The sequence below is a fragment of the Sinohyriopsis cumingii genome, unplaced genomic scaffold (assembly GCF_028554795.1).
Source record: "Sinohyriopsis cumingii isolate HCF-2022 unplaced genomic scaffold, ASM2855479v2 utg003461l, whole genome shotgun sequence".
NCBI classification, from domain to species: domain Eukaryota; kingdom Metazoa; phylum Mollusca; class Bivalvia; order Unionida; family Unionidae; genus Sinohyriopsis; species Sinohyriopsis cumingii.
In genome coordinates, this window is record NW_028316493.1 from 21,495 (window position 1) to 48,893 (window position 27,399).

The 27,399-nt window shown below is 34.0% G+C and overlaps 1 protein-coding gene across 1 annotated transcript in view; it reads right to left on the minus strand.

Annotated features, from left to right (window-relative positions):
* Nucleotides 1–27,399, minus strand: part of LOC149769615 (general transcription factor 3C polypeptide 5-like) — a 52,098-nt gene that overhangs the window by 20,915 nt on the left and 3,784 nt on the right. Inside the window, exons 3-4 of the mRNA XM_089949811.1 lie at nucleotides 20,624–20,890; nucleotides 15,805–15,938 (exon numbers count right to left, since the gene is read on the minus strand). Of these exons, the coding sequence (XP_089805937.1) occupies nucleotides 15,805–15,938; nucleotides 20,624–20,890 (401 nt within the window). The remainder of the gene's footprint in view (nucleotides 1–15,804; nucleotides 15,939–20,623; nucleotides 20,891–27,399) is intronic.

The following is a 27,399-nucleotide window of genomic DNA, read 5'->3' on the forward strand; positions in this document are numbered from 1 at the left end:
GTAAGTCTTTGGTATGACTCAGCCGGGGTTTGAACCGACGACCTCCCGCTTCTGAGGCAGACCCTTTAACCACTAGGCCACTGGAGCGGTTTCAAAAATTGCAAGATCAGTTGTATCTACAAATGTTGATACTGGTGAAGAGATAATATTTCAATAAATGAATGCAACTGCCAAATATTTTAATATTAATTCATGTGCGGTACAGTACATCAAAGGTAATGTAACCAAATCGGCATTTTCAGAAAAATATAAACAAAAAATTATTTTCCATTATTGTTAGAGATAACTGTCAAGCTAAGATATCTCTGGTAGAATAATTAAGTAGTTATCTCAATTATATTTACTAACTTTTTAAAAATTTTATTTAAAGTCTTTGTTACCGTATTCATCAATAAAATATGCCAACACTAAATTGTTATGTATTTACTGGAGACTGTGTCATTATTATTGTTCTGATGGCATTTTCAAGTACCTCCCCTCCTTGTTATCTATGAAAACCCTCACATGTTGGTACATTATATTATATACTTCTTCATTAATTGTAAAATCGTATAGATCTGACTTACAGATTTAAATTCAGAAATTCTCCATGTAGGTCAGTTATGTGTCCAGATTGGTCAGTAAGTTTGAAATTTATTCTTGACGATAACGGATTATGACAACGTAGTTAAACAGGATTGATTGGTTCTTGTACGATTAATTATCTAGGAGGTACTTGCAGAGTAAAAGTATATAAAATATATCCTTGTTGAGCTTGATTTGATTTTTCAAGATCTATTGGAAAGCTGCCATCAATTACATCACATGCAAGATTGACTACAATTGCTGAGGTTATATTAATGATTCCTGGTGAAATATGACAACCATCACCGTAAGGATTATTAATAGATTTGAGAATAGTTGGAGGAGGGGCTGTTTTTCTCCATGATTCGAGTAATTTTGGAAAGTTTTCGTTGATAAGATCGTTGAATGATTTCATCAGTTCATCAGTTCTAAATTCTGGTATTATAAACGTTGGTAATTGTTCTTCTCTGATCGCATAGTGTCTTAGAAACAACTGTTTAAGGGTTATTGTAATGGGTTTTCCATGGTAATCAACAAATTCACTGCCGAGGCGATTCATATTCCAAATGACAGTTTTGTTCATATAATCGAAATCTGATATAACCTGATTCAGATGTTGTATTGTTGTAAAAATCTGTTGTTTTATATCATCATTATAGTGTTGTGTAATGCCAGAAAATAAATTTTGTAATTGATTAAATGATCGTCTAAACTCAACGTTAATAGGATTGAAAAATGATTTGATAAATTGTTCATGGACAATCGGATTTAATTTATCATTATGTGTATATAAATCACCTATTATTTCAGGAAACTTACTCCTCTCATAATAGAAATAGAAATACATGTACTTCCACTGATATTTTCTCCGATATTCTAGTTCCGTTATGTATTTCTTTTCGTCGGTGGAAAATCAGCCTGTGCTGGTTCTTGTGGTCCATGATTTCAGGCCATCGTAAAACAAATCTGATTGATGATTGATAAATGTCTACAATGTAATCAGAAGAATATATCTCTATTGCAGACAATAATGTTGGTTCGTGGACTGTTATAGCTATTTTCGCTTCTCTTCCAGTTACTGATTTGATTCTCTGTTGAAATTCATCATTGATTTGTTCGACCTGATAACTCTATTTAGGAAAAGAAACAACTAAGCAATTGGGGGTTCCATCATCCTTATTTTTATTTACAAATACAAGTGAATTATTTGCCTGTAATCCACCAAATGATTTTCATCTGATATTTGGCCAACTATAATATACTTGTAATTGTGCTACTGTGATTTCTTTCACTGAAATTGCAGTTGGAAAGTTAACAGTGAATTCTAGATTAATTTAATTTACTGATATCATCGTTGCTTTTGTTGGAGTCATATTCGTTACGATTTGTTGTAGTAGCTCGCTTGGTGATGTCATTGTTATTTAAATCCTGATTTTCTAAATCAATCACTGTCATTGTTTCATTGTAATCATCTCCATGAACTCAAAATCTGATATTTTTCCATCACTAAGGCTCGTTGATAATAACGAAGATAATCTGGAGTATGCTAACGTCGCTGTATGTAATTTTACTATATAATCATGCAATTTTGCGTTTGTGCAAGTACATATTTTTTTGCAATGATACTGAGAACATAGGCAATCATTGTTGTAGCTGAAACACAAATTTTTATAACTACTGGTGCCATCATTGTTATTGTTGATAATAACATGCCGGTTCCAGCAATAACAGATGATGCTGAATAAAAAATTATATAAACAATAACTACATGTCTGCAATATTTGTTTAATTTTACTGTATACTGTTCGACGGTATCTTTTAATTTTGTTTGCCGTTCACGTGTTTGATTGTACCTAAATTTCTGAATGTCGATTGAACTGCTCCTTATATTTTACTTAGCAACCAATTGAGGTGTTTCAGCCACAAATTCCAAACAGCACCAAGATGTTGCAGTTAATTTTTTATCAGCGGCTTCCAGAATAAATGTTTCTTCATCTCCCTTATTTAATATGATAGACACAACTCCAGAAAACTTAACGGTTGAATGCCGCCAGGGATATGTAGCAAATATCTCAAATTTTGCAGCACTGAACACAGTCTATACACATCAGTGGCATCTGAGTATGTTTGAGAGTTTCATTTTGCTGTGACCATGTTGAGGATACTGTGTATACTATGTTGGTAATCTGCCGGTGGGGGATTTTAATCAGATTTATTTTTTAAACAGTCTCAGGAATCCCACTTATGACATATTCTAGTTTTTTTCTAATCGTTTCAATTATAATCTTAATATCAACGAGTTTTACGTCAACAGTCAACAAAGCACCAAAGAAATCATCTGCGATTTCATTAAGTTTTTGAAAGTTTCTACAAAGTCTTGTAAACACACTTACGTGAGTGTCATACTCAACTCGTAGCATGGATAATTTAGTATCTACTGTATTATAATTATTGTCTCCATATTTTTTTGTTGTGGCATCTTCATCAGATGTTGGATCGCTTAAAACAACTACTTTATTTCCGTTCATGCTAAGTTCACCTGTCATTGTGTCACCGGTGTTCTTCAAACGATTAGCAACGCTTTTTGCAATTTCATTTCTAATAGTTGTAAATGATATATTTGAGTCTCTGATTTTTCCGCCATCAGTAAATACTGGAATGTTATCCGTAGTAGCACCAAGAACTCTATGAACTATATCATTCCATTTGATGTTACTCGTTTTTAAAACACCGTATTTATCCTGAAAAATAACAACTTCATCTTGGTCAACTCCAGTAAGGTTCATAATATCAGCAAGTTCATCTTTGGTCGCGTAATTTGACAAATCAATGTCATCTGTTTTTCTTGCCCTTGATAGAAGGTCTTCCGTAAATATCAACCATTATACTTTAAGATCTGTTTAAAACGACGCAATTACTTGTATAATCATGCACAACTTTATGACGTACATTGGAAGACTTTGATATAGCGTCAAGTACATTAATTACTTCACGACCACATATTGGCAGATCTGTCATTGTTTGTGTTGGTAATATTGAATACCAGACTGGAGTTTTTATTGTGTTTATATATTTTTAAAAATCAACTGGTGGAAGAAGCCCATACAAATCGAAATAAAAGATTCCATGTGAATCAATTGCGTATGCCACCCAATGAATACCGGGCCCTGAATTATCATCAAGATTAATAATACCCGTTTCAAAATTGTTTGGTTGTTTTGGTAATTGGTCACACATAAAAACACCTCTACAAAATTTTATATTTAATTTTTTAGCAGCATCAAGTAAATCAAAATTTGCCATTGGATGAATTAACGAAGTGTTCCTGGAGGTCTCAGACCTTTCCCGTATCGATAATGGGTTCCCAGTCATCTTAGACCCCTTCCCTTTTTTTATATCCTTGTCCTGTTGCTTTCTTTAATGCCATTCCAGTGGCGGTTCCAACAGCACCTAACTCGGCTGCTTTTGCAACGGCAAAAGCAGCAGCGGCCATTAATGCTGGTATAGCTGCAAGAAGTGGAAATACAACAACAACTTTAACCATATCTTTAATAGTGCTTGGAGAAAGATGAAGTTGAACTCCTGTTTTTGATTCTAAGGCCTTATTAAAATGTTTAAGTTGAGTCTTTGTTAATGATAATTTGTTTGAACAGCCATTAGCAATCTGATCTTTTTTAGTGATATTTTTGTTCTGCATTTACTCGCAAGTTTTGATTGCAAATTTTTCTCATGAACGGAAGTCAGAGTGATTCTAAAGTGACTATATACCATTTTTATAATATGATGAGCGATTTAATTACATGTTTTCTACTGCAGTATCAATAACTCACATTCTTCCACCAGCACCTTCAAGTAACATTGCTTTGTCGCTGAGTATAACTGCAATTGCTCTGTAATTAGCACCACCAAGGGGGGTTATACGAGTTCAATAGTAAATATCAACAACAGATTGTCTAGATAAATCAAGATGTTCCAACGAAAAGTAATAGATCAGACACAGAGTTATAAAATCCCGCTGAGACATTTGTAGACCAGTACAGTGTGACCCCGCTATGGCACGCTCCATTATAACACAAATTCGGATATAAAATGGTCATGGTGTGGCTCCCGAAATTTCATATACAAGTATTTTTCTATACACAAAAGAAATTCTTTCTTAAAAGTACGAAAAACTGTAAAAACTTTATTATCATTTTGGGGAAGAGATCGCGTATGAATAATACAAGATGATCGTGGTGTGGCTCTTGAAATTTTGTATGTATTTTTCTTGTTCATGAAAAAGTAGTTTTTTCTTCTTAAAAGTAAGAAAAATAACGCATAAAAAGTTTATTCTGGGATCGCGTAAGTCTTCGCCAATGTCGCAGGCTTGGATGGTTTTTCCTTATTGGTGGCAAAACATAACATGTGGCAATTTTTTTGTTATTGGTGATGTTGCTGGCTGTTTAAACTTTTGTATACAACCATTGGTTTGCAGTGCAGAAGTTCAGAGGACCCATGGAAGGAAGCTGCAAATTGGATATAAAATGCACTGAAATTTATCTATTGTTACATAAACAAATTCTTTGTCCGTATTGACAAACCATCTAAACAGAGCATTGTTATATTATAATCCGCTTATCATGACATCTAGCATGGGTACTGTATGTTGTGAAGTATCCACTTTTTTGTTGTTGACATTTCTGTTAACGGAGATCAACTGGACGAGATATTATCTCGTAATCTTTCTTTCATCTGATTTTCAACCGCTCACTAGTAATTAATATATTTCCAAAGACTGACAATATTATGTGGATGGTGAGTAAAATTCCTCTTCTTTTCACTGAGAATTAAATCATTCAGAACACTCACATTTTCTTTAATAATCCCTGTCATCAAACCAGAACACCTGTGTCTCTATAGTCAGTTGATCCTTTGTTAATTTTCAAACACATGCGTGGAATGCAGCATAACGATGCTACCACAAATGTAAAAAAAAAATTAAAAATAAAAACTAGTTTACTTATTGGTTTATTCAATAGGCATCGAGGGACAGTAACTAGAGTAGTCCAAATGACAGCCAATTGCTTTTTAAAAATGTACCCAGCTAAAATAGTTTGCTGAAATTTCAAAGGAAAAAGATTACCTTTAAAGCCACTATTGTTATGAAAACATACTCAGCAAATGGAAGAAAAATCTGTCTCAATCATGTAATACAATTATTTGATGTTGCTGCCACAATAAGAAATGGGCATTTGTTTGGTTCTCCAAAGCTGTCCTTTAGCGGTGACTTCAATAGTGTATGCACACTTCATCAAAGAAAGCAGACGATAATCTTTCAATAAAAACAAAGAGCTTTTCATCAAAGGAAGTCAGTACCAAACTTAAATAAAAGTGATGGAATCTGATAGATTTTTGCATTTTCCAACATGTTTGGAACACGTTAACTGTGCCGTGAACGTTTTCTTTTTGTAGGGAAAAAGTTAATGCTTACGAACATTGCCAACGGCAGCTGAAAATGCAAACTAACTTTTACCGACTTGGGACATACTGAAAAGTAAATGTGCTTCATCATTGGTTACGTGATTGTGCTATATTTTTCCACTGAATTAAGACCAATATGCCCTGTGACAAAATTATTGAATATTTTAAAGCTGTGTGCATGCATGTTTTTGATGGAATCACTTTTATTATAGATTCAATGTATATGATGAGGTTCGCAGGTGAGTACACAGTGTTGATATTATTCATGCTATACATTAGACATGTATATATAAACAGTATTCATGTATATGTAGCAATTCGAGGTTCTCTAAATAAAGCAAACTATTATATATGTCTTCTCTGTTTTCACTACAGGTGTATTTCTCATTTAATATGCATCAATTTAAGATGGTAACTGTGCCGATGAAGCACGCAATTTTTTGGGGGGTACATGCATAATTTTCTTCAGCTAACTGACCTGGTTGCTTATAACACGGTTCGGTCTATAATGTGGTCAGGTTCTATGGCTCCCAACTACTGTGTTATAGCGGGGTCACATTGTATCTATATTTTGATCACGTCCCATAAATGTCATCAAACGATGATACCCACGTGTGTCATGATTGTGTTCAAAATTCGATAACATGTCTTCAGATGGTTCTTGATGTCCATTTATCCGTAAAGAAACTTCACTAACTGCTAGTGTGTCAAATATCATATGACTATCTTCTTGTGAATCTAGTCGATTAGTATATTGTAATGCGATAAATATATGCCTTGGCGCAGAAACTCCTTGTTGTGATGCTATCTGCCCTGTAAATAACCCAACAATATTACTTTGAACACTATCTGTTGTCATTGTCAACCATGATAACAATGATTTACCACCTGAATCCATAAAAGAAATTAATTTTTGTTCTTCAGCAACTGATGAAGTCATTACTGGCATCCATGATGAAAGTTTTTTAATCTTACCATACAATTGTGAGCAGCAGCACGATACCAGATTGCATGATTGTCATTGGCTTTTCTTACAAGTACAACTATATGTTTAGCTCCAAAAATAACCTTTCTAACATTTCTGCAAAATCCAAAGATCTGAGATAGTTGAATTGTGCATGAAAAAGCTTCTTCATCATTTAACATTGATCTACGTGTTGTGAATCCTAATTTGAAATGTTTGTTCATCAATGCAACTTCAGTTCCAGCTGCATTCAATGTTACGTTTACATATTCAGGTTGATTAGTTGTATCTTTAGCAAACATCATTGATGGGCCGGCTGATCTTGTATAATCATCTGAATAACTTGCTAAACCTATTATCGCTGTAGCAACATTGACGTCCTTCTGAACTGATTCAATATTGATAATCATGTATAGATTCATCATTGAGAACTGGTGCGTCTATATCGAATGCCAGATCGGATACATGTTTGAACATTTTATTATAATTGTTATCGTCTAACACGAAGACCACTTCCTGCTATTAAACTTGCTGTTATTTTTTTTTCTTTATCTAACAGGGGCACACCAGTCAACTCTGACATTTGCAGGCTTAGCTTCAGTGCTTGGTAATTTCACTGGCTGTGGTTTTCTTCATACTAACTGAGCTAGTCTATCCTTGGCTGGCGAAAAAGCTTTACCGGCACGATTACAAATAGCGCTGATGCCATTATCACGAATAGCCTCAATAGCCTTCATTCCTAATTGTTTTGCAATCGATACTGCTTTTGGAACCATCCTTCTGAATAACCCCATAACAGTATCACCAAGTCCATCTCCGTGAGTTTACTACTCTGACCATTACAGGTCCACATTGTGCATTGTGTATAATCATTTTTTTAATTACAAACTGATTAATTAATTGTTTAGTTCCTGTAATAATCATCAGCAATTTCACTGATGAGAGATCAATAAATGTTGCAATCCATAATACCTATAGTAAATAATCTTTGACAAATATCAGATATTTCATTCATAATTTCCGGTGAATTATTTCCAGCATGTTTTCCTCCAATCAGAACTTCTAATCTATCTACATCAGAAAGAACACTGTCAGGAAAAGTAATAAGACCGCTTCCTTGAGTAGATAAACCACTTCCTGTAGCACCAGAAGGATCGTCTGGATCATAAAATTCTTCTCATTTCTTTTCTACACTCTGTTTAAACTTAATATATTCTGGATCTTTTAATTTAATATCTGAATCTTTATCAGCAAAACAGGAATCCAATATTCAGGTGATAAGTTTGCAATATATTCAGATTTTAAATATTTTCTTTTATGATCATATTCATTAATGTCAATTAATTTATCCAGATTTTCAGCAAAGTACTAAAGAGCTTTATCAGTAAAAATGTCTTTAGGTTTTTGTTTAGGAAGGTGTAGTTTTGACTGTGACCGAGTAATAATTCGTGACCCAGGAGATTGTGGTCGTTTTTGTTGTCATTCTATTTGTTGCTGCGGTGGAGGAAGTTGACAGGAAGGTTCTTGCTCAGGAGGTTGTGGTTTAGTAGGTGATTCAGAAAGTGGAACCATCGATGGATCAATTTCCTTCTCTTGTTTTGCTCTTAATTGATCTACTTTTGCAGAGAACTTATTAAAATCTGAATCACCCGTATTAATACCACCCTTATTATGACAAATTTTAAAGATCGATTTGCAATATTCATCCTCATAAAGTGCATGATATTCTGGTAACATATCAAACAAATAATTAGAATTGTTGGCAGTATATTCAGCTAATTGATCATCATCCATATCTTTAATTTTTTCATAGGTTCCAGGCATAAATTTATCAATTAATTGGAAACATTTCTCTCTTGTTCTTTCTTTCATCGATTTTGTTCTTTCTTTCTTTCTTTCTTTCTTTCTTTCTTTCTTCGTTTTCATTCTTTTATTTATTGCTGCTTTTGCTCTTCATATTGATTATACACATCATTTACTGCATTGATGTAGTCTATATACGATATACTTTTTGTGTTGATTCAACCTTTTCCAGTTTTGATTTTATAAAACACATCAGCCCAGTGTTGTAGACTGGAAAAATATTTTTTTCTCATTTCATAGTATGTAACAACAAGAGCTGGAAATTCACCTGGATCAGTTTTATCGATTAATTTTATGGCATCTTCAGTAATTTTACTATGTAATTCTTTGACTATTTCTTCATCAATTTTTTTACCTTTACTAATAGGTTTTGCTAGTTGAGGCATTCGACCAGGAAGATCTCGTAAAAGTCTTGCTGTTTCTTCAGTTTTTTCAGCTTTTCTTTCAAGTTGAGGAAGAAGGGGTTTAGTTGTTTCAGTAACAGGTTTGAATAATTTTTCTGTACCTTCTGCATATTCAACTTGAGATTCTTGACTTTCTTGAAGTTTTTGTTTAAGAAGAATCACGAACAGGCAAAAACTTTTTGACTGCTTCCAACTTTTCTCTAGCTAATCTAGTTGTATAAGATTCCATAGCTGGTGCCATATTATTGACATATAAATAATGATCTAATTATAGCAGCAGAGGAGGCACGACCTCAAATAAGTGTCCAGACATGTAAACAACAGTGTGACGTTAGTGACTTTCGTTTTTGTAGGAAGCCTTAGTTTTCAAAAGTAGACCTTCCAGCAGATAAATCTTCACCCTTCCTTTTTCCTCTTTGTAGGAAGCCTTACTTTTCAAAAATGGACCTTCCAGCAAGTGGTCTGTTTGCCTCCTCTGCTGCTACATAACTTTAACAATTTTTCAGTCATATCACAATGATGTCTGCAGTGTGGCAGTTTATAGTGATCACTAGCACTGGGACATGATGCGACAGACAAGTAGCAATGATGTCCCATCCAGTCACATTATCCTGACACCAGGCCGACCAGTCTGAACACTAACCTCTTAATGCTGAGTGCCTAGCGAGGCAGCTGTTTGTAGCATTTTTGTAAGTCTTTAGTATGACTCCACCAAGGTTCAAACCCATGACATCCTGCATCTGAGGTGGACGCTCTAACCACAAGGTCACCAGAGCGGTCTTTTAGGAGATGAACATAGCAAGGTCAATGAAACTAGCTCAGTATAACATGGTACATTTGTATGGAGTCACTGAACAGTGAAATAATGAGTCATCACTCTATGCCATTGTTTTTGTTTTTGTCATCAGTTTGACACCTCTCTTTCCGCATATAATAGTCTATATATCAAAGTCAGTGTAGCTGGTTGAGGGAAATACCAACAAAACCCTGGGAAGAACCATTGAATCACTGGAAACTACTGGCAAGCTTTCTCACATACTCAAGCTGGCCAAGCCTGAGACATGAACCCACGTAGACAGAATCACGATGACCGTGATCTGTAAAGGTGAGCACATTAGATGACTAGGCCACCCAGGCCCACTCATTGTATACTACCAAAGCTCAGCTGAATAAATCAGCTAATGTACAAGAAGACTTTGAAAAATTTAAACACAGGATCTTAACATTGTTTACAAAAATACTGCTACGACCATAACCCTGGAAAAGTGATTTCTTCGTATATGTCTCCCCATTCATTGGTGCAATGAAATCTAAACCAGCTTAATCAAGGCCCCTAATGTCAAAGTTACCTTATCATTCATTTTTTTATTCATGACCTTCTAATTATCAAAATACAATCAATAAAATTCTTAATTTTGTTGCCCTTTTGGTTTGTGAATAAGAATAAGCTGAAAAAATAACATCTTTAAGCTGATTTCATCGTATAGGTGAAAATTATGAAAGCCAATGAAAAACTTTAACCAAACCCTAAAATAAAATTTTCTATGACTGACTTTGACTGCATGTTCAAAATGGTGAACTAGCACATCCCAGAATGAAATGCCTTAGGTGTATAACACTTTACACAGTGTTTGAAAAGTTCAATGAAAGGGTTTAGGAAAAAATGCAAACTTCCAACAACAACTTTTGGCAAATTTTCAAGAACCATGACCACATGGTAAAAGTGGTTAGAGAGTGTATCACTTAATAAAATGTTTCATAGTGTGTCATGCCAGGTATGATGAGAATGTATCAAGGGTTTAGGAAATATATTCAAATATAAAACTTTAATCAAATCTTTAACTTTTGACATCATCACTTCAGCTGCCTGAAAAGTGCTAGGTCTCACTTCTCATTAATATTAGCTCAAAAAAAGGTGTATGAAAGGTTACTGACTATATAGTACTCTAAATGAGATTTATGACTATGCAGTACTTTGAGATTACTTACTATATAGCACTTTGAGATTCCTGACTATACATTACTATAAATGTGATTACTGACTATAAAGTACTATAAATCAGATTATGATTATAAAGTACTGTTAATGAGATTACTGACTACTGTTATGTAAATCTAATTTAATTATTTGTTAGTTAGTTACATTTTAATTTTTTTTATTACATGATTATGTAATGTAATATTGGATGTCGGACTTGACCTTGTCCAAAATTGAGTTCATTTCTGCTTGATCCAAGTTGACTTTTTTTATTTTTGTTCATGTAAACAACTAATACATAGCTTAACTATTTCCTCTGTGAATGGGCTTAATATCAGGATCATTATGAATAGAAGAGATAAATATGTTTATTTGGATCAAAGTTTTGGATTTTCATAGTAAATTATACATAATCCAAGTTATTGTTTTGTAAACATCAGGATCATTATAGATGGTCATTTTGCCATTAGGTAATGTTTTTTTTAGAAAAAGCTAATTGTGACCAGAATCAAGTAGGGAACAATATAATCTTGTGATTGTGAGGACTTGGTCATTCATGCTTTAACATCTAGTACAGTAGTCCCCCTCTTATAAGGCCACCCCTAATGCAACAGGGAAGTGGCCTTATAATGAGGGTGGCCTTTCTAGAGGGGGATGACAAATGTGAATAGTAAATACATATGAAGAAAGTCACAAGTACATTTAATTCTAAAACATTTAATATTTTCATTAAAAAATCACATGCATGTTGTGAAATAAATGTAAAACAAACTGTGTCATCATTTTCAAAAGAGTGCTATGAATAACCATTGATATAGTTTTAAAACTGTCTTTATAATTATGTTACAGATCACATCATCTGTCACTTTATTGGTACCAGTCTAAAAAACAAACCAGTCTCGTCACAATTAAAAATATCCTTGTTGTCATATCTCCTGCATATATCGTTTAGACTTTTGTTCCAATCTTCGACAACTTCATTATTAACATCAGCTGATTCTCCACTAAGGACACAACACTTAATATTGTGTCGCACTTGAAATCTTTGCAACCATCTGTTACTTGCGGTAAAGTCGTCATATACCATTCAACTGACAAAATTGTTGCTTTTTCTTGTCATTCAAATCCGGATACAAATATCTCCTGGCTCAGACAATCTTCTTTTCCCCGTCCATTTCACCTTCCCACTTCTGCAGAAATGTTTCATTATCTTTCACGATATTGTTTATCTGAGTCTTCCCGACATTAGTTTTCTGCTAGGATCCTTGACACACCCCCTGTCAGTTGAATTACTTTTACTTTCTCTTCTAAACTGAGAATTTTTCTTTTCCTCGATGACATGTTGATCTTTTTGCAGTAAATTATTCATGTTGCCAACTATAATACTGATAAAACAATTTTTTATGCATCTAAACAAATTGCCGTGTGAATTTAAAAGAAGTGATCTCGTCACATGATTAGTTAGTCGCAGTCTGGTACCCTATTGTTTTTATACATTTCCTTACACTAAGTGAGAGAAGCCAAAACGGCTTCGATATGTACCATTAACATCACGCAGATTTGACCTCGCGGCCGTTAGGATTCGTAATTTTGACACTTATTGTCAGTAGTAATAGCCACTAATTATCAAAGTGAACAAGCTCAACATCTTACTAAGGGAAGCCATAAAGGCTATCAAACCATTTTCCTGCTGACTTGGGTATTATACATCGATACTGCCACTTCTCAGCTGTTACTACTGTTCAATAATTGTAATCTTAACAATTATCAGAGTGACTAAACCGGACATCTTATGATAACACAGCAGTAAGGCTAATTGGATTACATGTACTTACCCTTTTGTATGGATTAAAATTTGAGTCTTTCTCGGTTTTTATGGAATAAATTTGGCTTCTTGTGAGGCGTAAATGATATAATATTAACCTTAGTGGTACATGTACTTTACTCAACACTTCTTTCAGTAACGAAAACCTGACATCGGGAAACAGAAATTGGATTACTTAACACACGTTATGAATAAAATACTGGTTCTGGATACATATTCAAATAAAATGCGTCCGCTTGTGAGGGGTAAATTTTATAGTATTTCACTAATATGCTGACAGCTGGTCGCATTAGCCGGGTGGCCTTTCGCGAGGGGTACTTTTGAACACAAACTCATTGGTGCCAATGGATTCTGGCGGTAAGGAGCGAGTGGCCTCTGGTGAGGGGGGCCGTTCAAGAGGGGGACTACTGTACTTTCAAGTTGTTATAATGTTGTGTCCATCTAGGCTGAATTTTATTTTCTTCAAATTATTGAAATAAAGTGAAAATTTTCTCCGGAAATACAAAAGTGGTGATAAAATTCTTGAATAAAAAAAACTGGAATTTATACTGAATTCAAACCTGGAATTATATTACTGTGATTCAACAAAAGACTGTTGACACATCAACACTATGTAAGCTATAATAGACATGTCATTGCCTTCAGTTTTTGGATTTCTTCAGGCCTTGGTCTGAGTTTTATTCAGGACTTTAAATTACAAGGATTTGTGTCTGTAATTCTTAGATATATCTGGGATTCAATTCGCAATACCATAAGTTCTTTTTTCTCCTTTGTATTCTAGGGAAATAAATTAGTTGTTAAATTTCACAAACCTTGTTGTCTTTCACTCTTTTCTGTTACTTATTTTAAAAGCACAGACTCATAACACTATTAAATGAGATTACTGACTATGTAATACTCTGAGATTACTGACAATATAATACTCTGAGATTACTAACTATATAATACTCTGAGATTACTGACTATATAACACTCTGAAATTATTGACTATATAATACTCTGAGATTACTGACTATATAATAATCTAAGATTACTGACTATATAATACTCTGAGATTACTGTAGATTACTGACTATATAATACTCTGAGATTACTGACTATATAACACTCTGAGATTACTGAGTATATTGTACTAAAAATATTATTATATGCTGATTTTTTAATTCTCCATTAACCTTATACTGTCAGGATCATGCAATATTACACGATATTGAACTTGTGTGCAAATACACCCACTGCATTCACGTGCATAAAGGAACTACTTTCAATTGTAAACAAACAATGGATGCTGACGCCAGCACTTTTGATTTGTAAACAAATCATGTACACTTGCACAGTAGGCATTTTATGTTGTGGTTGTTTAAATTTGTTTCTGAATGAACAAAAACATATTTTGTGGACTGCCACATACCAGCTGTTTTGGCACACTGCACATTAACTTTCTGACACAATGTTTCGGATTTAGGCTAGCTATACAAAAGAGGCAAGAAAGGGGTCCTTACAAATAACATACAAGTGACAAGGCATATACTGTCTTCTTTAGCTGGTGATAAGAATGGCAAAAAATATACTTACAGTTTTACATCCTGAATTTCATTAAAATGTACTTTCTTAGTTCTGCAAATCCAAATTACATGAGCCATGTCATAGGTTCTCAATCTTGATTACATATTTTGAAACTGTACTGTAATTTCGAATATAAGTGCAATTACATCCTCCTTACTGCACTCAAAATGAAATAAGCATCAAATTCCATAGCGTCTTTTTGATAATTGCAATTGAAAGACTTCATATTTTTCCCATATTATGATTTCAAACATTCAATGACAGAAGCAGAAAAACATCTGCAGATGTCAACACGCTTCTCCTTCGCTTCTTCAATCCAATGTGGGGCCCCGAGTGGCCAAGTGGTCTAAAGCGCTCTCCGTTACGGATCACTGCCATCTCACCTCTGTCTGCATGGGTTCGAGTCTCAGATTCGGCTAATGTGGGTATGTGAGAAAGCTTGCCAGTAGCTTCTCATGGGTCGGTGGTTCTTTCCAGGGTTTTCCCAGGTTCTTCCTCCACCATTAAAACTGGCCGCCATGTATGGCCTATCGTGTGCTGAAAAATTGCATTAAACCCTACAACAACAATCAATCCAATGTATTTCATGTGGAAATGTCACATATAAATCCAGTCCATAATCATGAAATTTTGCAGAATCAAAAGAAATACCAAAATCTGTTCATTCCAGTTCAAATGGAAAAGTTGTTGCAATGGGCATTCATTCATATTATTACTCCAAATTTCAATTTTAACCTGGCACGCCATTTTCGAAAGTTATGTCAAGTGCGCAACTAAGTTCAAATTTATCTGGGCAGTTATGTGCGCAGTAATAATGTTGTTGTTGTGTAATGATGAATCTGCGCTGGTGTATTTAGTATGGAATACAGCATACATTCAGCTACTTTGTTTCTTGTAGTGTATTTTGTTAATATAATTAAGCAGAAGTTAGAATAAAAAAATGAGCATATAATGAAAAGGAGACTGCATTTGTATGGAAAAATATGAACTTGTTTTGTTGGATGAATAAACTGTACTCCCAAGGTCGTGCAGTATTTCTATTAGAAAAACTTGTTCATATTTTCCCATACAAATGCAGTAACCTATAATTACTGACTGACTACTCTGAACTTTTATATGAATTCCAGCATTTATCAAACAATACTTATTTTTCTTCAAGTAAGCAAAATTCTCAAGTTACCTGCTGTGTTTCTTCTACCCATTTGGGATCAATCATAAAGTAATTCAAATTTTCAGTGGCTTCATCCAAAGCTTTATCTGGAATTTCATTGCCGTAGTTCACAAATATTGTGTACACTGTCCTCCTCTGCCGAACTGAAAATGTTGAAGAAATATAACTTTTTTAATCATAATTATAGTACCTAAGTTATATGATAGAAAATGCATTAGGTACTCACTAAAGAAACTGTGTGTGTGTGTGTGTGTGTGTGTGTGTGTGTCTCTCTCTCTCTCTATATATATATATATGGGCCCCGAGTGGCCGAGTGGTCTAAAGCGCTCTCCGTTACGGATCACTGCCATCTCACCTCTGTCTGCGTGGGTTTGAGTCTTGGATTCGGCCAATGTTGGTATGTAAGAAAGCTTGCCAGTAGCTTCTCGTGGGTTGGTGGTTCTTTCCTGGGTTTTCCCATGTTCTTCCTCCACCATTAATACTGGCCGCCATGTATAGCCTATCGTGTGCTGAAAAATGGCGTTAAACCCCACAACAACAACAACATATATATATATATATATATATATATATATATATATATATATAACATTTTCCTCTCACTGCTTCAAGGTCACTACACAGCCTTTCTGGCATTTTGTAGAAAAATTGTCAGCAGACAGGTAAAGAATATTATATATTCAATCTTGAACAAAATGACTTTCTGAATATATTAAAATGGAAAGAATGAAAATGTTTGATTTGTAACTGAAGTGATAAAAATAGTTATCAAGCAGACAAAACTTTTGCATACAAGATGTTGCCACTGTTGTTTCTGCTTTGTGATTGTTTTATTATTCTGGTCAATATAAAAATGAGCCAGAAACCAATAGATTATAATTAGTAAGCAGTCAACTCGACAATATATGGATGGCAACATCAACATCTCATATGGGGGAACTCGGTTGCTAAGTGGTCTAAAACACTTGCCTTTACCAATCACTGCCATCTACCTCTGTCTATATGGGTTTGAGTCTCGGGCCGATGTGGATATGTGAGAAAACTGTCAGTAGCTTCCCTTAGGTTGGTGGTTATTACCAGGTTTCCTCTGGGTTCTTCCTCCACCAGTTATATTGGCTGTCATTTTTGGCTGAGAATGGCTTTAAACCCAAAATAAATACTTTCCATATGTTAAGTGATCAAATTAAAAAAAAATCTGACATTTTCGTCAGCAAGCATATTAAAATGCAATTTCTCCAATAATGTATACACAATTATATTAACATTAGGAAAATAAAGTTCACCACCGCCTTAAAAAAATGACAAAACTTCGTCCTTTCCATCTATCTACCATATAAACACATGGAAGAAACTCTTAAACTTTTCCTACACTCACCACTGCCAGGTGACTACCCATCAACTGGATATTTACTACTTTTTTTAAGTTGAGTGACACATCAAGTAAGATTCTTGCATTTCCAGGAAGGTGTGTTAGGGTTTAACAGTTATGTGATTGGGTAGGTATTCTCAGAGAAATGCTACTTACAAAAATAATTGCTTGCTTGTTTGAATACCTTCCAGTTACAGTAATGTAACCCTAATAGATAACAGGAGGATTTGCTGAAAGTCCTACCTCAACCCTGGATACTATGCAAAGGAAGAATGATGAGAGTCCCTATATATAGCATAATTTTCTCTTCTAAATTTACAGCAAATGTTTTTCGTAAATTATGTTAATCTGATAATTCTTACCTGAAGTTCTACTACATATAGTAAAAGGGAAGCAACTCTTACAAGTTAACTCCCTTTCTACCAGCTAGGTGGTTACTGTTGTAACTGGACGTACTAATTTTTACCTGAGTGAAATCTTACAGAATGCTTACATTGCAAGGACAGGCATTTTTTGCAATGCGATTAAGTAAATAGAGAAACATAATTTAGTAAAACTTTTGCTTTCTCTGTCAAATGAATTACCTGATCACATTAACATTAGGAGAATATGTAAAAGAAGGAAATGTTGAGCATCTTACCTCTGCCTATTTCACCCAATAGGTACATGACCATGCTAATGAAAGGATAAAATTCTCCTAATGTTAGTTCAGCACAACAAGAGATAATTTGTTTACACACGAGTCAGATTCTTGAGGGATTCCACACTTGATTACTGTCTCACCATCAACAGTTTCCAAGATGATTTCAGTGAAAGTGGCAAAATCATTTCTGGGTCAAAGGTTGTGCTTCATGAACAGAGAGTGGTCACTCTCTGTGTGGCTACCATGACCCCAACAAGATTAAGTTTTCTCCTTAGCAAGGTTCTGTCATGCAAACAGATGCTAGAGAAGACAGACTGAGCATGCCAGTCAGCTGACTCTGCTATGTCCAAGACTGATATATTATGTTCAACGCCAGGCTCATAGAAATCTCCCATATTCTGTGAACTGATATCTTCACTAATGTACCTGATTCTGTCTGGGCTCAGAGTACATTGAACTAATAACTCCTTTTAACTAAGTGGCCAGTGCTTGTGGGATTTTGTTTTGCATTCCTACCTTGAGTAGTTGGAATAGTCATTTATAGTTAACGTGGATATTGTTCATGTATCTCCAGTAACATCTGAGGGTATATACAAGTTCCTGCATCTTGTTTCTCTCAACAGACTGATCAAGGAGAAGGAACGAATATTGCTGAATGACCAGTAAAACCATCCTGTTCTTAAGAAACCTTTTGTGTCATTAGAACGAATGAACCATCAGAACAGAACTACATGAAGTTAAAATCTATTATTATCAAATGTATTTCATTCACTATGCATGCTGAATTCAATGTTATCATACAGTGCAAATCATGAATGATAGTTGCTTCAGTGGGGGGAGAACACAGCGGTTCAAACTCATCTGAGTTTGGCCATGTCAAAACCCAGGAGAGATTACATTTGGGAATAATGCTGGTGAGCTTAGCAAAACTGGACAACAGGTCAGAGATTAGCTTGCTAAAGCAAAAATCATCTCTTCTAATAAAATCTAAACATGTCTGAGATCATGGAACAGTATAACTTGATCTTGATAAAGGATAACTTCTTGTCTTCAAAAGAGAAAGTGGAAGAAGCCCACCCAGGGAATGGGTGTAGAGTGGTATGATTTCTTTTATGTGACACCAATCATTGACACACAATTTCCCCATGTAGGTCCTTAAAGTGGAGGATCTTAGATGTTGTGATCATCTCCACAGTCAAAGCTCCAAATTATATTTTAATCAGGACATCCCTAATGTGATGAAGGAGATTCTCAATACATGAATGAAATAATGATGTTCACTGCCTGAGCAAAGTAGAGGTCACAATTCCAAGCCAATTCAAAGAACAAGCATAACCCATGCTTAGGGATCGGGGGAGGGGGGCAGAAATGTCAAGAATTGGATGGCCCAAAAGGGCACAGACCAAATGGAAGGTTAATGGTGGGACAACTCTATATGAAGCAATTGTTTTCCCTTAATAATGAGTTTGCCAGGAATGTGTTGGACTTGAATATTATCTGATATTTGGAGTAACAATGAAAGTATTTCTTTACCATGAGACAAAATTGTTTGACATCATCATAAACAGGTTTCGGGTATGGAAGTAGATTAGTTTGGATTGGTTTTGTGTGTTTAACATCATTTTTCAACGCATGATACTCTTTATATGGTGGCCAGTGTATTTGTTGGAGGAAGACTCTGGGAAAACCCTGGAAAGAACAATAAACCAATGGCAAGCTAGTGTTATAAATATTTAATTATACTGTGTGCTTGACCTTTGTCTGCGACTGAAGGTAGAGCTTTTACCTACCTGACTACTGTTATATTTAGCCTACATGATTTCTGTACAGTTTTTTGGGGATGTTTACTAAAATGTGAGTTACAGGACTAACCTTGTTCATGACCATAGAATATTCTGGAAACATACTTGTTGATAATTTGAAGGAATTTTCCATTAGAAATGACCCACATCTTGGGAATCCCAGGGCATTCTGCTGCATATGTCAGGTGTCAGTTTGTATAATAAATAGAGGTTTTGTAAACAAAGTATTCATTCCTGTTGTTAGATCAGTCTGTGGAATCATTTTCAGCTGCGTTGAGACATAATTTAAGAGGAGTCATTTATCTAAATTATTCACTGGAATTGCAATTTACTCATTTACTTTTTGGACTTAAATACTGCTTATGTATTAATGAAGACTCATTCAAAGACATACTAGATTGTATCATTGTGGTAAATCAGCACATTCAAGATTACTGGTACATCAGCCACTAGGGGCCCCAGTGAAAATTGTATTAAACATCATCTTTAAAACCTTAATTGTCCTTGAAAATTTACCTGGCATCAAAATGAAAATTAAATATTTTGCTCACCAAATCTTTCAATTATGAAACCAATGAATAAATTATTTTCAAAATATCTCCCAAATTTAGGTTGAATCCAGACGTCAACTTACTCAGGGTATAGGTGCATACCTGTGTATGTGTCTGTACATGCTTTCTCAAGTGAAACATCCTCATAGAATTTCTTTAAGCAGTTCATGTTAAAATACTATAGAAATTAAAATAGTATGACCATAAGATTCTGAAGGGGAAAACCAAACGTTTTCTAGAAGCATAGGCAAAAGTGAAGATATTAAAATGTTGCGAATCTCGGATGTAAAGTGTATTTTCAGTTTTATAAGGATCAATGTTCTTAATTTCTCAAACTGAGATCTGTAAACTTCCATAGATAATGAGGGGAAAAAAATAGCGGTGGAACTCTATGCTTTTGAAAAAAGTTCTACCCATTTCTTGCTTTATATGATACAAATGCAGGAAAGACACATTTATTTACCTGTACCAATCAAATTATCAGGTCTATGCAAATCTGGAAAATATGCCCCCCTTTTTTTGGTGTGCTCCATATCTGGCCTGTAAAGGTAGTCAACCGGATTGTCTACTCTTGTGAAAACTGTTGGTGGTAGAAAAAAGGGAACATCACGACTCAAGAATTCTTGTCGATCTTCAAGCCCCTGGACAACTACCTTTGGGAGAAGATTTTCATACGTCCCCTTTTCACCCTCCTTTTTCTGAATTGGTAAATACTGGTAATCAACTAAGGCTGGAAAATATAAATGTCTGAGAATTAAATATAATTACAATTTTCAAAATAAATTTATTCAAGACCATCAAATAATGTATGAAAAAAAGCAGGACAAAATACCACACTAGTGAGACATAAGTGGGGCTCTTACTGCTCAGCAGGTAGATTCAAGTCAAAATCCAATCAAAAGATTTTTCATGAAATTTACTTAGAATTGATTAGATTTTTTAACATAATGTATTTGATTTCCCACCAATTTTAATAATAATATCATTATCAAGCAGCATTGTAGGAAAAAAGTGAAAATTTCAATTTCAATCTTTAAATTTTGCTGAAACTCTAAAGCAGTTTACAAAATATAATTTAAAGTTTATTCCAATTTTAGAATTGGCTGCTGTACTGCATGTCAAGTAAGCCTCATTAATAAAAAAAACTTGAAACACATGTAGGTGTTGCCTATAATAATCCATATTTACCATTCTTGGTCTGAATAGTTCAATTATTCAGTTGATGTTACAAATAAGTTTTCAACCTGGTTACTATAAAGAGGCACTTCATTCTATGAGAAATAAGACACCTGTGACACAGATTTAGCAAAACAATGGCCTGAGAAGCATTCCAACAAGTTTGATATAATCGGTTCTGCCATTCTCAAGAAGTCAACACAAATGGGTGTTCCATCTGGTTGCTGTGAAAGGCACGCACTGCAAGCTTGGTAGATCATACATGTATTTTATGAAACATTTCTACCAAGCATTATCAGAATTGCCTCATGTTCAAGATATTTCTACCATATTTTAAAAAATTAGCTTCTGGAGAAAGTGACAAAAATGGGACAAGAGCATGATAAATTAATTTCTTCAGCTGGAAAAAATTTCTTTTGCATAATAATGCATTATGCATCTTCCAACACTTTCTTTAAGCTCTAATGCATTTAAAAGTTATTAATGGGTAATAGACTGCAAATCAACATATTTGTACCTGAATACCTAAGTGTATAATGACATTGAGTCTGCAAAAAAGCACTAAATAAGTTAGTTTGTTGTGCACACCTGTGCTGGTAATAATAATAATAATAATAATAATAAGCCATAATAAATGAGATCAACATGTATTAATGAAGTGATGATATATCTCATTGACTAAAGACTGTTACTATGTTTTTAGCCACCTCAGATGCGGGAGGTTGAGGGTTTCGATCCCCAGCTGAGTGATACCAAAGACTTTTAAAAATGGTACTAAAAGCTGCCTCACTTGGCGCTCAGCATTAAGAGGTTGGACTGGTTTGGCCTCGTGTCAGGATAATGTCACTGGGTGGGACATCATGCTACATGTCTGTGGCATGATGCCCCAGTGCTAGACATCACTATAAACTGTCATACTGCAGACATCAAAGCGATATGACAGAATATTTTTAAAGCAGCGTTAAAAATCCAAATCACACACACACCATGTCTGAAACCATATATATATATATGGACAATAATAGTTACTAAGTAATAATACAATCCATGGAATGGGGCCCTGAGTGGCCGAGTGGTCTAAAGCACTCTCCATTACGGATCACTGCCATCTCACCTCTGTCTGCGTGGGTTCGAGTCCTGGCTTCAGCCAATGTGGGTATGTGAGAAAGCTTGTCAGCAGCTTTGGTGGTTCTTTCTGGGGGTTTTCCCGGGTTCTCCCTCCACCATTAATACTGGCCGCCATGTATAGCCTATCATTTGCTGAAAAATGGCATTAAATCCTACAACAACAACAACAACAATCCATGGAAGCAGGGATGGGACCTAAAATCTTTATCATGCATCAATCTGTCTTTTCATGTCCAAAAAGGTTATATGAAAGTAAAGAAACAGCCATTTTCCTCTACTTTAATATACAGTATCATGATCTTATATGACATACAAAAGTCACTGAGTAAAGACACATGACTGGGCACATGTTATAATTTGTGAATCAAACAATTTTTAAGAATTTTAATGAAAACAGATACACGTCGAAAGTAGAACCAAAAATAACACTTTATCATGTTCATTTAAATCAGAACACCTTATCATTTTTATTTAAAACATTTTATTGTGTTCATTTAAATCAAAACACCTTATCATGTTCATTTAAAACAAAACACTTTATTGTGTTAATTTAAATCAAAACAATTTATTGTGTTCATTTAAAACAAAACACCTTATCATGTTCATTTAAATCAAAACACCTAATCATGTTCATTTAAATCAAAACACCTTATCATTTTCATTTAAAACAAAACACTTTATCATGTTCATTTAAATCAAAACACCTTATCATTTTCATTTAAAACAAAACACTTTATCATGTTCATTTAAATCAAAACACCTTATCATGTTCATTTAAATCAAAACACCTAATCATGTTCATTTAAATCAAAACACTTTATCATATTCATTTAAATCAAAACACCTTATCATGTTCATTTAAATCAAAACATCTTATCATGTTCATTTAAATCAAAACACCTTATCATTTTCATTTAAAACAAAACACTTTATCATGTTCATTTAAATCAAAACACCTTATGTTCATTTAAAACAAAACACTTTATCATGTTCATTTAAATCAAAACACCTTATCATGTTCATTTAAATCAAAACACTTTATCATGTTCATTTAAAACAAAACACGTATCATATTCATTTAAAACAAAACACATTATCATGTTCATTTAGATCAAAACACCTTATCATGTTCATTTAAATCAAAACACCTTATCATATTCATTTAAATCAAAACACCTTATCATGTTCATTTAAATCAAAACACTTTATTGTGTTCATTTAAATCAAAACACCTAATCATGTTCATTTAAAACAAAACACTTTATCATGTTCATTTAAATCAAAACACCTAATTATGTTCATTTAAAACAAAACACTATTGCGTTCATTTAAAACAAAACACTTTATCATGTTCATTTAAATCAAAACACCTAATTATGTTCATTTAAAACAAAACACTGTATCACGTTCATTTAAATCAAAACACCTTATCATGTTCATTTAAATCAAAACACCTTATCATGTTCATTTAGAACAAAACACTTTATCATGTTCATTTAAATCAAAACACCTTATCATGTTCATTTAGAACAAAACACTTTATGATGTTCACTTAAATCAAAACACCTTATCATTTTCATTTAAATCAAAACACCTATCATTTTCATTTAAATCAAAACACCTTGTCATTTTCATTTAAAACAAAACACTTTATTGTGTTCATTTAAAACAAAACATATTATTGTGTTCATTTAAATCAAAACACCTTATCATGTTCATTTAAAACAAAACACTTTATTGTGTTCATTTAGATCATAACACCTTATCATGTTCATTTAAAACAAAACACTTTATTGTGTTCATTTAGATCATAACACTTTATCATGTTCATTTAAATCAAAATGAACATGATAAGGTGTGTGTGATTTAGATTTCTAACGTAGCTTTAACAATTTTCTAGTCATATCGCTATGATGTCTGCAGTGTGGCAGTTTAAACTGATGTCCAGCACTGGGGCATCATGCCGCAGACACTGCATAATGTCCCACCCAGTCACATTATCCTGACACCAGGCTGACCAGTCCTAACACTAACCTCTTAACGCCGAGCGCCAAGCAAGGCAGCTGTTAGTACCATTTTTATAAGTCTTTGGTATGACTCGGCCGGGGTTCAAACCCATGACCTCCTGCATCCGGGGCAGATGCTCTAACCACTATGCCACCGGAGCGGTCCCAAATGCTTACAAGGTTCATTTAAATCATAACACGTTATCATGTTCATTAAAATCAAAACAACTTATTATGTTCATTTAAATCAAAACACCTAATCATGTTCATTTAAATCAAAACACCTTATCATGTTCATTTAAATCAAAACACCTAATCTTGTTCATTTAAATTAAAACACCTAATTATGTTCATTTAAAACAAAACACTTTATAATGTTGATTTGAATCTAAGAACTATATCATGTTCAGTTCAATCAAAACACAGTCACACTTAATTCTGCAACTAAATGAATGCAATTTTACAATGACAGAGACCAGCTATAATCAGCACACTCTGCACTAAGGTCATAATAGGATGGTGTAAATTGTCATATGGCTAATAATAGGATGGTGTAAATTGTCATATGGCTAATAATAGGATGGTGTAAACTGTCATATGGCTAATAATAGGATGGTGTAAACTGTCATATGGCTAATAATAGGATGGTGTAAACTGTCATATGGCTAATAATAGGATGGTGTAAACTGTCATATGGCTAATAATAGGATGGTGTAAACTGTCATATGGCTAATAATAGGGTAGTGTAAATTGTCATTTGGCTAATAATAGGGTGGTATAAATTGTCATATGGCTAATAACAGGTGTAAATTGTCATATGGCTAATAACAGGATAGTGTAAATTTTCATATGGCTCATAATAGGAATGCAAATTTTCATACGGCTAACAATAGGGTAGTTTAAAATGTCATATGGCTAATAACAGAGTGGTGTAAATTGTCATATGGCTAATAATAGAGTGGTGTAAATTGTCACATGGCTAATAATAGCGCAATGTAAATTGTCATACAGCTAATAACAGGATAGTGTAAATTGTCACATGGTTCATAATAGGAGTGTAAATTGTCATATGGCTAATAACAGAATAGTGTAAATTGTCACATGACTCATAATAGCATAGTGTAAATTGTCATATGCACAGATATCAACCCTTTGAGATGAAAACCTGTATGCCAGACCAATAAAAACCTTACAAAGACCAAAACAAAACCTTACAAGAAAAAATGTATTCATACATTATATAAGATCAACAGTTTTGAAACAACAAATGCTATACACAAATTATTATGACACATATTTACATAATTATTTACATTTCTGAAACTTTATTTCATTCTTTTACTTATAACACTATCATCTTCCTGCATTGGCTAAGCAAACAAGCTTTTGATGGATGCTCCCTTCTTCATTTCAAAATTTCTTTCATGCAGTTTTGTCCCGAAATGTTCCTCCAGATCATATATGCTTGACACCACCACTTTAATGTCTTTACTGTATATTTTACAAAAAGCATGTAAAGATCCTAACTTGGATACATCTACAATGCCAGGGAAGACTTTAATCCAATCAGCCTGAAACTTGCCATGACCTCGGTCATTGTCTTCAAGCTTGCGTTTCTTTGAGTAAGGCTCAGCCATTTGACGGATGGAATATTTCAACTAGATGAGAGAAATAAAAAAAATAAATAATAATTTTTGTTAGATTTGACATGTGATAGAGGAAGATCTCCCCATTACAGATATGTTACGAATTTATATTTTTCCCTATAAATCTAAAGATATTATGCCAGGAGCTATCCAAAAACTGAAATCTAAAAATAACAAAATTGAGAAAGCAGCAGTCTGGAAGTATATACCTTGTAAGCTATTGACCGCTTCTATTACAAATGCGTGTCTGGTGTTTGAAAAATTATGAATATGCTATATGGTGTGCTGATTTCGGTCACAAACTTGATATAAATTGGCAGTGTTACATATTTTCAAGTCACTCAGTATGTGTACTACGTCCGTCATCATGGCAATGCACCTTCCTGTTTGCATTACCTATCTGACAAACTTAACTCAAAACTATAACAGCATGATAAAATGCCAGTGCTAATATCAATAAAGTATTTATTTTTAATTAGCATATTGTTAAAATTTTTAATAAATCGACTGTATCTCCACAAAGAAAAGTTGGACAAATTACGATTACTCCAACATGATTGCCACACTATGTCAAGTATGAAAATTGATGCAAACTTTATGCATTTGATAGTAATAAGTATAAATAATAAAATAATAATGTATAAAATAAGAAAACATACTTACCACACAGGTAGTTAGTCAATATTAAAAATCCAAGTGAGCGTCTAACCTCCAAGCGATAAACGAGAAGATCTATACACAATGGAGTTGAAACTCGTTTCATTATCAAAGGAAAAGCACGGTTTTGAGTATGATTTGATTGGTTGTTTTGTGCCACCATAGTATCAATGAATTCTCGTGCTAAAAAAAATTAAATTAAAATTTTTTTACAAATAAAAAGCAAACAGTTTTGCGGCCATACACTGACGAAAAAGGATTTTTTTTTACAAATTACAGGTACACTGTACAAGTTGACACTTATGCATATGGCTAATAATAGGGTAGTTTAAATTGTCAGATGGCTAATAATAGGGAACTGGATAGTAAATCAAAGCTATGAAAAGTTTATTTGGGTCCATGAAGTAGATGTAGTAGAACTAAGAAGCCATAGCTGAAACCAATGCACCAACATGAAGCTACTGCCAAAATTATAGCTTAATGGACAGGTGAGAATACTTGTTACTGTGAATTCACTTCACTATAATTGTTATCAATTTTCATCATTGTGGAAAAGAGGCCATTTTCAATGGAGCTTAAATTTGTGGAATGTGGAAGGATACTAATTTTCCCAGAGATGTCACTGT